The 13,738-nt window shown below is 34.1% G+C and overlaps 1 protein-coding gene across 1 annotated transcript; it reads right to left on the reverse strand.

Moving 5' to 3' along the window:
* Nucleotides 1-6,639: 6,639 nt before the first annotated feature.
* Nucleotides 6,640-11,819, reverse strand: LOC134798522 (uncharacterized). The gene is made up of 4 exons (XM_063770908.1): nt 11,470-11,819; nt 8,692-8,909; nt 8,064-8,174; nt 6,640-6,968 (listed from the first exon to the last, which is right to left on the reverse strand). Exons 1-4 carry the CDS (start codon nt 11,605-11,607, stop codon nt 6,761-6,763), a joined length of 675 nt encoding a protein of 224 aa, XP_063626978.1. The 5' UTR covers nt 11,608-11,819; the 3' UTR covers nt 6,640-6,760.
* Between the last annotated feature and the right edge of the window lie 1,919 nt (nt 11,820-13,738).

Here is a 13,738-nt window from a genome sequence, read left to right on the forward strand (position 1 = left end):
TTAACCTAAATACTTTATTTACTTCAGGCTACTTTTCTTATTCTGTTATACATTATTTTTTCTTGTATCATGAAAAAGTGCGAAAACGCATGACTATAGTTCTAATTTTGAAGTACGAGTATATAATCGTTATAACTGTTATATTATAAGTAAGTATGGGGGGGGGGGGGGGACTTAGACACCTTTATTAATAACTGGCTGGAAAAAGCTTAACGACGGGAGTCGTAGAAATCAAGGGGACAGGCCTTTACACAGCAGTGGGACGCGGACGCTATAACAGGATATTAAAACAAAAACAAATGTTATAAATCGCTTAAAAAGTATTATGCAGTTCTATATAAACATTTATCAAATTAAATAATTTTCTCCTTATTCGTTACTCTATCTTAAAATCATAATCATGTGTGTGTTAAATCCAAAAGTTAGTATTTTAGTATTAACTTTTATTAGTATCATACTTATTTTATTTATCTTATTTTATCTATGTATAATATAGCAAATTTATCTCCACCGGGGACGAGCGGCGAACTCATAGTCAGCTATCACATGGCTGTCAGTAATTTTAAGGATCAACTTAACCGAAATGTTGACGTGTACATATAAATGATCAACATAGAAATTAAAATTATTATATTGACAACTTATTTTTCTACGTTACTTTCAGGCATTAGTGCTAGTAGTGTAGAAACGTAATATAATGACAAGCACGGCATACAAATACACAGCAATAAAATAACATTTAAATTTAATTTCGTTAAGCGTTACTAAATTTAAATTTAAACTTTTATTTCTAATGGACATATTCGGAAGATCCGTAACGCTTTATAATTAGTCATCGAGATCTCGATACTTTTGTATAGTATCTTAATTAATCTATCCGTATTAATCTTGCTTTCACGCACTTTTGATTACTTTTCTTGCATTCATAACTACATACAATATTGACATACCATCGCACACACTGTTAACTGGCCATCGGTGGACCTTAGAGCTGTTTCCCACTCACGTCCAGTTTTTTGCGGGTACGGTTTTTTGCAGTATCCAGTTTTCTGTAGTATGCATGCAGGATCCCGCAAACAGAATACTCGTGAAAGTTACTATATCAGCACCTATACTACTAAAACGGGATCCCGCAAAAAAACCGTACCCGCAAAAAACTGGACGTCAGTGGGAAACAGCTCGTATGCCTTTTGTAATAAGGTCCACCGATGTACAATTAAGAGTGTTCCTGTTTATACTTAAACTATGTAAGTTAGAAGTATTGCATGTGTAATCAAACGTCTTCCAAAGTGACGTAACATGAATTTAAGGCTCTAAGGGAAAACGACGGATCATTTGTATGAAGAAAACATAATTATAACTCTATGTGGCGTTATACGTAAACGCCCGTCAAATCTAACAAGCTCTTGATAATCATTTGTCCCTGTTTGTCATTTTGACATTTGTGTTTGTTAGAAAAGGACAAAAGAGATTTAGTAATGTTTATTCTTGTTCATAATAAACATAAGTACTATGATTAGTCGTCGTTTCTTCATAGAGCCTCATAGTTTTTTGTTGATAATTTTCCCAGTTACAGTTTTCGTAAAAATAACCTACCGTTAAACCACCCAACTATATTCCAAAACTATACATTAAGGTCCAAAAGCATTTCGAATATTTTCGTTTAGGCGTGAATATTTATAACAATACTTATGTATTTGAATATCCCAATTTTGGTATTCAATAAATTCAAACTTAGGTAATAAAAGTATCTATTGTGAACTGTAAGTAGTTCCAGTATTGGAAAAAATTTGGGTGGTTTTGCGTTACTTGAATTGAAAGTCATTAAATTATATATGCAATCATTTACGTATGTATTTAATTCTAATCATATTCGTGTGGACAAAATTCTACAATAATTACTTTGACACCGAACGTAAAAAATAAAAAAAAAGACTAGACGTGTCACGAAAGCCCAAAAAAGTGCTAAAATGATTTTTTAGAGAAAAAAAGTATAAATATAGGTATTCTAAGCAATGAGTCTAAAGTAAGTACTTACGCTCAACTTGAAACTTGATACGAATTTTGACTGCCTTTTATTTGATTCAATTGATCACTTTGGTGTCCCGAGACACGAATCCGTCAGAATTTAGAAACTATATCGAGTGTCGAGTGTCACAAGTAAGTTTTGTTTTTGTATCTACTTAAATTTCAGAGAGGCAATGATGTAGGATACTAACTTCAGATAGCTTAAAATTTTATTACTTACTTACTTACTTACTCCATTAGCTCAGCTCCCCAAAATTAGACTTGGCCTCCGACACAAGACAGCGCCACTTTTCTCGGTCATGTGCGACCTCGCGCGAATTGTTGACTCGAAGTCGAAGTAAAATGTTATTAGAAAAATGATTTTAATACGTGATGATTGCATATATATGGTTCAAGATAACTTCTTTATTTCGAAATTCTGTGTTTTTACGTACTTACTTGGAATTATATAAATCGCAAATTCAAATGAAATGTCAATCTAAAAAGTCAACAGCATAAAAAAAAACAAAATCATGATTACTTTTGTTCCCATTTACATTAGTAATATTGGTATTCTATTAAAACACTTAGGTTTAAAAATAACAAAAACTTTTAAGCCGACCACTGACTAGCAGTCCGCCGGATGATATCGGCCGGTCAGTTGTTCGGAACTGTAAAATTTTTGTTCTAACTGACAGGCCGATATCGTCCGGCGGCCTGTTAGTCAGTGGTTGGCTTTAAGTGTCATACAAACAATGAGCTTTAAATTTTCAGTTTATCAAAAGCAATTATGTCAATTAGTCTTACAAAGGACATCGCACATAGAAAGCAAGTCAAATCTAATCTAAAATATGAGAAGTAGAAACAACACTTTCACTTGAGTTTGCGGTATAGGTACCCTAGAAAACAGTCTTAACTCATTACACCCAAGTAATAATACGATAATAATTTTAAAGTTTTACATACGTATTTTATAGACACTACCTACGCGCGACATGATTCGGGGAACCTTGCTAGCTCTATTTTCATACACTGAATAAAATGAGACTATTTTGCATTGGTGTTACTGGGCTGATTTTTATTCCGTTGTAGTTTTTTTTTTATCAGATTTCAATACAATTTGGTAAGTTTGACAAGCTTCTCAATCTGAGCGGAATACGAAATAAATACGAAATTCCAATTTTGGGTAAAAATATATTATATAATTCTTCGTTGAGTTACGAAATACAGAATAGCGATCTCTATATAATTACGTACCAAATTGTATCGAACCCTGACGAAAAAAAAACAACAAAATAAAAATAAATAATAATCTCTTTGAAACATGACACTCTTAGTGACTAAAAATACGTTCGTAAAATCATAAAATTATTAGAGTGATAACATGACTCACGAGAGTTACAATTTGAATATCTTTATAGCTTACTCCTACGATATACATAGTTATATACATAATATATGTACTTACTAATAAGTAGTAAACACACGAAATTTGCGTTGAGCTTCCAACACGATTAGATGTAAATACAGACATAATGAAACTGTTCACTAAAGTGTACCCTTGAAAACGTGCATTGTTCTCTTCATTATTCTATAATTTCCTGCTGTTACAATATTATAATTAATTTTTAATCAATCATATTCATAACCTTACCGAAGTGTCGTTTCATATTAAAAAAAATAATGAAACTGTACCTTATCTAGGTCACAAAATAAGAAAGATTTTGAGGCTTATCCTACTTATAATAACAAGTTATGAATTTGTTCTGGAATTGTTATAGGTATGATTATTCAAACAGAAACGTCACTTTTGACACTGATAATCATATCCATATCAAATTTAGATCAAATCCATAACCTGTTATATTACCTATAATAAGACCTCTCGATCTTCATAAATGTTGAATAGGACTGCAACAATCAAGTGTTATTTATTGGTCACTCTTTTTATGTTAAGAACTAACCTGATGTTCGATTATTCAAGAAATCAGTAGAGTTATCGTGTATGTGTATTGTGTAACCTTTTGAAGCGCCAGTTCTTGCATTAAACACATGGGGCATTATCTTTGAAAAGGGACCTTATTGTCGATGGCGCTTACGCCGCACAGCGTCGCTCGGCATTGTATTTATATCGGAGCATCGTAAATAAAGGTCCCTTTTCATAGATAACGTCACAATTATTATAAGTATTGTTATTATTGACACAAATTACATCAAAAACTTAACGAAGTGCATCCAAAGTTTGCATAATTACCCTTTAACAGTTTTTTGAGACTTCAGATGTCTTAGAAAAAAGTCTGTGCAGAATTACTTTAATCGTTTAACAAGTATTTAAGTAATCGAGCTTGTCTTGTCTCAAACATTTGTCAATATAAACTTTTCAGCCAATGATTTCAAAATTAGTCTACGTATTATTTAGTTAGGGTGATAAAAAGATCACTCACGCTAGACCGGGCCGGACCCGGTCCGAGGCGTCAGACATATCATTTTCTATGACAGCTGATCGGTGATCACATAGTGCTTTCCATAGAAAAAGAAGCGCCGGAAGCTCCGGCCCTGCCCCGGGTCGGTCTAGCGTGAGTCATCTTTAAAGCTAGTGTTTATTTTTATCATTGTTTATAAATTTGTGTGTGCCTTATTTTAATAGTCTTCGAAACTAAGTTCTGCTAAATTGATTCTAGGTAAAATCATTTGGCAAATGTTGAGTTGCGATATGGAGTCTTATCTTCGCGCGGTGTTTTCATACATATTTCATATTGGATGCGGTTTATACTAATGATCTATGTAAACGGTGTTAGTGTTATAATATCATATGAATACACTGCCCGAGAATACTTATGAAATATAATGAGAGTACGTGGTAAGAATTCTTAAATTCTTAGAGCAGCTAGATGGACGTGTAATTTTGTCGAATGTACATCAGTCGCCATCAAATATATCAGAGCGGCTGAGGTGCTCAAAAATATCTGAACACGCACTCTAGGGCTTTGGAAAAGTGTACAGATGTTTTCGAGCACCTTGCTCGCTCCGATATATATGATGGCGACAGTACATGAGTATGTACTTTATATATTTATGGCCTTGTTGAAGAGTGAATGTTTTGTAAAATATTCGTTGTTAGGATATTTAACGCCAAACTTGTATGAAGACATCGTGCAAATTAACTGTTACTTAAAGCAATCTTAGCTTATTTTGTTAATTAAGTTGAAAATTGTATATTAAAAATTAATTATTAAAATTGAAAATTTGGTTATTGTCGAAACGGCATATTGTAGTTAGGGTTTCAACGTATGTTTCTAACATCTGATATTATTAATGTTAAAATAATTAATGTCCTCTGTAGTGATATACCTACTATAAAATTATGTTCAATTCTATATTATTTTTCACCTTTCTAGTCAGAAGTAACGGGGTTTATTTGGAGGATTATTATGAGAAAAAAAATGCTTATTTTTCCTTTCCCTATTTATATAAACGTACCTACATACTTTGAGACTAGGTGTAGTTATATAAGATTTTCCCAAAATAATAATGAGGTATCTACTGTATATATTTATACCTAGTAGGTATGACTTATTCAAACAGCACCTGTAAATTCCTTTTATAAATTGAACTTTACGCATATAAACTATTATTTATTTACACACTATTAGTACCGATATTTTGATTTGCTTATTACTTATATATTTTAAAAATATTTTATTCTAAATCTCTCTCATTCGAATCCTCCATACACACCATCCAGTGAAAATGGCATTTGCAAACGAACACCATAATAATGATACAAATATAGTAATAGATAGTACGAAAGTGAATTCCTTAATTTTTATTTAATGTTAAGGTACTGTAATTAAAATACAATAATGTCTTGCCTCCGAACGGTCCTTAGGGTGAGCATCCATAAAAAGATGAGCTAGGGAGCGGAGCAATGCAAAAAAAAGTATGCACCAATGGGAACGCATCCTCGCACCGCTCGACTACCTCGCACACCTCGCGCTCTAAAAATACTCACCCTTAGCTTAAACTTAGGCCATATCGGGGGAAACGTTTATGCACTATGCTATAAAGTATTTTAGTATATGTCTAAGTCATAATAGCTCAATAATTTAATGAACTCTATGAAATTGTATAATAAAATATAATTAAGCTATTATAAGCTTTAGATAAATGCAAAGTTAATGTAAGGAACGCGAAATAATATACATAACTTAGTGTATTCGTAACATAAGTCCCATTTTGTAATGTTAAATTAATTAAATCAAGCACTACCACCTATTATTATGAATACACTCATGACTTCAACTTGCTAATATTGAAATGTATTATAAATATGAACTATAAATATTAAATGTTATGCGTTAATAATAAACTAACGTGTTTTAATTTTTGACCCATTTTAGAACGTTTCTACCGCTTGATGTCTCAGATTTTTTTTTAAATCGATTTAGAATTTTCAAACTCTTTCACCCAATTTATTCAGGCATTAATAAGTTTCAGATAATCCGAATTTAAGTATCTCTTGGTTTCTTAAGAAGATTTATTTTATTCATTAAAATTTTGCGGGTAGTCTTGGAACTTTTATCAATCAATAAAATTAAAGAAAACTAACATATATTTAGTGTGATTGCTCCTTTAATATGTGCTTACAATACATAATTATTTTACACTTTGAACCACCACAATTTAGATATAGGATCCAGCTTAAAACCGTACCTAGTAGAGGCGCGCGCGTTACAAAGCTTATAAATCCTGTTTAACCAAAGTTACTATTGAACGCGGCCCACGGACTCGCCGGGTCGACATTAGACGGTGGTGTACTATAATAGCCCTGGGCCAAGTCTACCAGCGAGAGAGGACACGTGTACATGTCGCAGTTCTCCAGAAGGACGCCCAGGCGGTGTGCCGAGTCGTAGATGGCGTGCTCGATTGGCTCTTCGGATAAGACTTTTGACATTGGTAGTCTGTGGAAAAAATGGTTATTTTATGTGCAGTTTCAGATTTCGTTAGCCACCATACAAATGAAGTCCTCATTTTACTCCCTGTATTTTGACATTATGGAAAATATTTTTTATTTATTGTATTTTAGTCAAATTTTTTTATTATTAATATTTTTATAAAAATTAGGAGCAAAAAATCGATTTCATACAATTTTTTAATGCTCTTATCTCTTATAATAAATAAAAAAAAATAGCCTAATATGCTATGATTAAAATACATCAAATTGTGTATGGGCACTATATTTATATGGAAAGGCGGTTTTGGTCGGTCGTCCCCTTCATCTTAAGCCTTTATTTATGGTTTTAATCAATTCATCGGGAAAAACATTGTTATACAACCGAGTTGTCATACCATGGTTTGTACAATTAAGGAGGTAGAAATATTTTACTAGAAATATGACTTCACGCTTTGCTACTAGAATATAATCGGTAACGCTAAGTAACCAATTTTAATTTTGTTGACGATTAGTTTTTCGATAGATTTGGAAAATATAGGGCTGGTTTGAAGGGCTCTTCATTCTGATTGGAATAATTATGAAATTCAATTAGAGATAAAAAATAATTTGCCGTTGAAAATAACTTCCGTGTTCGTAACTCAGGGGAAGATTTATAGGACATACAGTGAAATTGGCCTTTACTTATCTATCCACTATTATTAGGGTTCCGTACCAAAAGGGTAAAAACGGGACCCTATTAATAAGACTTCGCTGACCGTCTGTCCGTCCGTACGTCCGTCTGTCTGTCATCAGGCTGTATCTCATGAACCGTGATAGCTAGGCAGTTGAAATTTTCACAGATGATGTATTTCTGTTGCCGCTGCAACAACAAATACTAAAAACATAATATAATAAATATTTAAGTGGAGCTCCCATACAACAAACGTGAATTTTTTGCCGTTTATTGCATAATGGTACGGGACCCTTCGTGCGCGAGTCCGACTCGCACTTGGCCGGTTTTTTTACTTTATAAAATCTGACAAAGAACATAGGTGATCGACGACAAAACAAATATTGGCCCATACCGTGCAACAATTAAAAGTTATGCTGAAACTGTACTTACGTAAAAAGAGTCCGGAACATCTCTTCCACCATGTTCTGACCATGCGGAACAATACGCTGCGTAGTCTCACACAGGGTTTTCAAGATACACTGCCGGCCACTGTACCCCATACTGAAACAGATAATAAAAACCTTAATTTAAAGAAGGATGGGCAGATTTATTTAAACACTGGCCCATGAACTAATAAGAATAAGCATACCATCGGAAAGGTTTTTTTACTTACTTCATTTTTTTCTATGACGAGACTTGTCAACCAAAAAAAATTGTGACAAAAAAAAACATGAGAAAACGAATAAAAAACTAAATTTACGTGACACAAAATCATCGTCAATAACAAAACCTTCATGATCTGTGACACAGGAACTTGGTATAAAATAAAAACTATATTTCAACTCACTACTTTTTGCGGCGATAACTTTTTTCACATAAAGATTTGGGACTACCTGCCATAGTAAAAGTTTTACAACTTAGAGTAACTTATCTGGTGACTATCTTATCGCTAACTAACTTATCGCGTGCCCTTATTGGTCAAATGGGCCAATAAGCCCACCCTCCTTTAGAATTAAACATTTCTTGAGAAGAATTATCGTGTGTTGAAGATGTTTTTGGTATGTTTCCACGTACTTACTTATCGAGAATAGCTTCCAGCTTCTCATACAAGTCTCTCCTACTCCTCCTCTGCGCCGCCGGCTTGCCCAGCCTGTACTTCCTGTGGTACGCCGCCAGGGTCTCCGTGGCGTTGGGCAGCTCGTAGGCGATGCCCCAGTTGAGCCCGAAGTTGAAGGTCCCTGGAGTTGTGGTCGGGGCCGGTTGGCCGATCATACCGACTGTCATACAACCGGCGCACTGGATAAATAAAAAAAATGTAAATAAAAACATTATGTGATGAAAAACCATGACATATTCCAAGTAATAAATTTATAAGTATTTTCCATTCTATAAAAGATTACGTTAACCCTTAGAGTCACTTCGTATATCATGCTATACACGACAAATAAAAAAATAAATAGGGTACTTAACCAATGTTTACACAGGTATGTCTTTTCTAGTACGGTTTATAAAGGTGGGTAGATTTTATTTTAAAATACTTTGATGTGTGTTAGTACTCGATAACAACACAATTGGATGAATTCTGTCACCATGAAGAAATCTTTGCGGAGTCCAAAGGTAAATATACATATTTTAATAAAAGTTCTTAGAAATCAACGAAAGAATGCAGTATATTTTATGAAGATTATAGTAAATTATCTTATAATGCATATATTTTCTGTCGGATATACTACGATTAGATTTTATTGTCATGTTTGTGCCACGGAATAGTATACTATACGTTGCCACTACTCCTGCATATGAAGCCTGATTTGTTCCGTATGGAATACTATACGTTGCGACTATGTCCCTAAGTGATGTCAAAACTGTTTAGAGTGATATTATAATTCTCTTTATTTATTTTTCGTCTTAAGTTAGGTATTTTTATAATATGAATATAAAAGTAAAATATAAAAACACTTACAAAACAATAAAAAATACATATAAACACATTATAAAAAAACCTAACCTAGAGTGCCGCCGGCAGCGGGGCAGGGCCCAAGCTGCCGGTGGTCAGGGCCGCAGAGTGAGGAACCGACGTACTATACGCGCCGTGTCCAAAATTACCGCCTTCTGCATCTGATATTATAATTATTAATACCTACCTTTAATAATAAACTCCGACGATTTACTGAATTTTATTGTTATTTTAGTGTCCTTATCACAAACAGGCCATATCTCGACTAACAGGCTCAATTTAATTTAGCATACTCAAGCATACTACATAGTTAAATACTAGTCATTTTCCTAGTGGGGTAATAGGAATTGAAAATATTTACTGACTTTATACTTTCATTGAAGGTGTGAATAATTTTGTTTCAGCCTATGAACAATGTTCGCGCTAGTTCGTTTATGATTTCATGATTTATGCTGGCGACGACACATTTAGAACTTCAACTTTCACTGACGAGGAAGAAAATTTAGGTGTCGGTGCCAAAATATGGTTCTTGCATTGTGCAAAACTAACTATTAAGAGTCGCGCGTGCGTCGTATATTTCGACAACTATTTTACCTCGCTCGAACTTGTATATATTTTACGAGAAAATTACGGCATTTTCAGTCTAGGTACTGTCCGAACAAACCGACTGAAAGATGCCAATAAGTTTTTGACGTCAGACAAAGCACTGAAAAATAAGGGACGTGATTCATCATGCCAAGCGGTATGTAACGACAACAAATAGTGCTATAATGAAATGGTTTAACAATAAAGCTGTCACGTTGGTCAGTTCGTATGTGGATGTTCATCCGATACAATAAAGAGATTTTCCAAACAGGCAAAGTCGCGAATTGACATTGAAAAATTCAATGAGTGCCCAAAAATTGTCCGTCATTACAATCGTCATATAGGAGGAGTGGATCTCGCAGATATACTGATAGCATTGTATCGTACTGAAATGAAATCCATACTTACTTAAATATATTTTCCCAAATTATTGATAAATATATGTATCAATAACGCCTGGCTTCTAAGACGACGTCACCATCAACAAACTAATAAAAAAAATCGCCTGAATACTTCCGTTACGAAGCCTTTGCTGGATTGTTAAAAGAAAACAGGGTCACCAAAGAAAATTGCTTTAAGACAGTGCCTGACAAAAAGAAAATTCACAATCCAAAGACTGGGAGGCCTATTGATAGTATAAGATACGACAGAATTGATCATTGGCCCCAATTCCCCAACACACGGTATATAGCAGATGTAAATTTTGTAAAGGGGGTCAAGCAAGTACAAAATGCACCAAATGTGATGTGCACTTGTGCTACGTGAAGATGAGAAACTGCTTTGCTGCCTACCATCAGATCGCATAGGAAGTATAGCACTGCATATAATACTATACATAAACAGAGGATAGATTTTTGTTAAGTTGTTGGCAACGTATATTATTCTATACGTCGATTATTTCAGTATTTACAGGCTGTAGATTTTTTTTTGTATTTTTTCACTTAGTTTGTGGCTTGTATAAATCTAAAAAACATAAAAAAAAAGTTTTTTATTAATTAAAAAAATCTTGCGACTCTAAGGGTTAATGCACGTAATTTTCACAAAAACTGGTATCCTACAAGGTGTAACAAAAACATTGGGGATCCGTTTAAGCCATATTCGGCATTGTATTCTGATTAGAAGAAAAAAAATGATGACGAGAATAAATGTTTGCTTTGTAACCTATAAAAGATAGGCCAAAAGAAAGAATAATATCGCGGCAAAAAAAATGTTTCTGCTGTTTTTGTTACACCTTGTAGGTATAATCCAATTTTTCAAAACTTTAAAGAAATTTGCTGATTTTCCACCTTGTCAAGTTCCACAACGTGCACTTACCGAGAAACTGGAGCCTTCAGGGAACGTAACATACCGCCGTTTTCTAGACAGCACTCTCGAAGCAGAATCGCTGACTCCGGCCCTGCCCAATTCCATTAAACCACACACAAAGAAAACTAAACTAAGATTTAAATTCATGTTCGAAATTCGAATTTACTTTAAAAAAAAATTTGTTTTATTTTCAGCCAGTGTTGAAGTTTTTTTTAAACTAACACTGCCACTGACCATGAGACACTGTCAACTAGCTTTCAGAGTATGTCGTGTGAAGTAACGGAAAGTTATTATCACAATAAAGTCTCGTTAACAGTGTCCCGCTAGGAGCAGGAATTTGGAGTAGGTCTTGTTGAGGTCAGTTGGTCTTGCAAATTGATCTAGATTAAGGAAAAAGTCTAGTAATTATTGTAATCGTGTGTTTGTATATTTAGATTATTGAATTAGCTTAATCATGCAACAATGTCTGTAAATGATTATGATGACTTTAGACCCACAGTATTAGACTAATCAAATAAATTTTGTTAGATCTTTAATTTTTTCCAAACAAAAATTGTTTTCTCTTCTTGTTAATAGTAAGTATATCGGCTTCTGATCAAGATGAACTCAAGAATTGAATGAAGAAAAAGAACTGAATCCCGTCAAAAACAAAAAAGCTTACTTCCAGGAGTTCCAGACTAACTTAATAGAATGTACTTCATTTGAATTATTTGTTGTGTAAGCCTCGCGACATTAACTTAGTGGGACCTATCTGAACAGTGTCTATAGTACGGCTACAAGCCCTACGAACTTTATTTCTCATTGCCTGTTAAGTATAATGTATAGGTAAACCAGAACTTTGGGAGTATTGTCAAGAGGGCGCTCGTTTTGAATTTTATATAGCAATAATTTGTATAGTGGGGACAATGGAAATTGGCAGATGATTTTTAGGGTTCCGTACCCAAATGGTAAAACGGGACCCTATTACTAAGACTCCGCTGTCCGTCCGTCCGTCCGTCCGTCCGTCCGTCCGTCTGTCACCAGGCTGTATCTCACGAACCGTGATAGCTAGACAGTTGAAATTTTTACAGATGATGTATTTCTGTTGCCGCTATAACAACAAATACTAAAAACAGAATAAAATAAAGATTTAAGTGGGGCTCCCATACAACAAACGTGATTTTTGACCGAAGTTAAGCAACGTCGGGCGGGGTCAGTACTTGGATGGGTGACCGTTTTTTTGCCGTTATTTGCATTATGGTACGGAACCCTTCGTGCGCGATCCCGACTCGCACTTGCCCGGTTTTATTTTATTCCGACAACTTTAATAAGTGCGAAGTTTGATGTTTGGATATTTTTTCGGTTTTTACGCTATGTAATTCGTGAATTTTACGACGTATGACACATAAATCAAAATCATCCAAATCTATTTTCTGTTTTTGTTTTCTTTTTTTTAGGTTTGGTCGTTTAATTCCGCCCTTACGCCCTTCGCTAGCAATCCGTGATACCGATGCATGCGATACACCTAATACACAAATCAAATTATTACAAGACATCAACCAAATCGTGACGACCTGACTATAGTGACATTTGTCCATAAGTTTGAAACTTACCCGTCAATTCAGGTGGTAATTTCGTTATGTTTTCTAATGGAAGAAATTTCTCTCCCGCACGTTTTTTTTTCAATAAATAACTATATACACTATTTACAACTTTTTTCTCTGTAAAATCTAAAACTTTCGGCATGATTATTGCAGTCTAATAATAATTCACACGAAACTAGACAAAGCAATGTTTACATTGTCAATATTGACAACTATCATAGAGGGTAGATGTTGTCTATTATTAAAATTGTTGCCATTGCTAGAAATTAGTACCAACAAATTTCCGTAACATGGCGCACCCTCAATAGATCCTGGTTCACCTATAGTAACTTATCCCGTAAAAATAATTAAGTATTAAGGGACATAAAAATATCGGGAAAGAAGAGAAACAATCAATTGAAGACTTTTTTTCCACTTCTATGCGTACTTTATGTTGAGTATTGTTGAGTATTGAGTATAGAATACATAAGTGTATGTAGTTTAGTGTCTTCAAATAATAAGCTTCTTTGTATATGTTATTTAATACCGACATATTAAAGAATCCATAAGAAAAAACGACTACATAAAATGCTTCCGTTTGATGATCCTTCAATATCTTCCCATTTATGGACAAGGTCAGCATTTTCGGATAAGAATAATGATTCTCCCCCTTCCAAAGGTAGTAACTGACTTTGGAAGGAAAATGCGTATACCTA

This window comes from Cydia splendana, chromosome 17 (assembly GCF_910591565.1).
Source record: "Cydia splendana chromosome 17, ilCydSple1.2, whole genome shotgun sequence".
Classification (NCBI taxonomy): Eukaryota; Metazoa; Arthropoda; class Insecta; order Lepidoptera; family Tortricidae; genus Cydia; species Cydia splendana.

What these genes read in the sequence shown, in the direction of transcription:
- LOC134798522 (XM_063770908.1), bottom strand. Translation starts at nt 11,607, where the DNA reads ATGAATTTAAATCTTAGTTTAGTTTTCTTTGTGTGTGGTTTAATGGAA. An exon ending in CTGAAGGCTCCAGTTTCTCG is followed by an intron (nt 8,910 to 11,469) that starts GTAAGTGCACGT and finishes TTATTTATCCAG; the next exon opens with TGCGCCGGTTGTATGACAGT. An exon ending in ATGTTCCGGACTCTTTTTAC is followed by an intron (nt 6,969 to 8,063) that starts GTAAGTACAGTT and finishes TTTTTTCCACAG; the next exon opens with ACTACCAATGTCAAAAGTCT.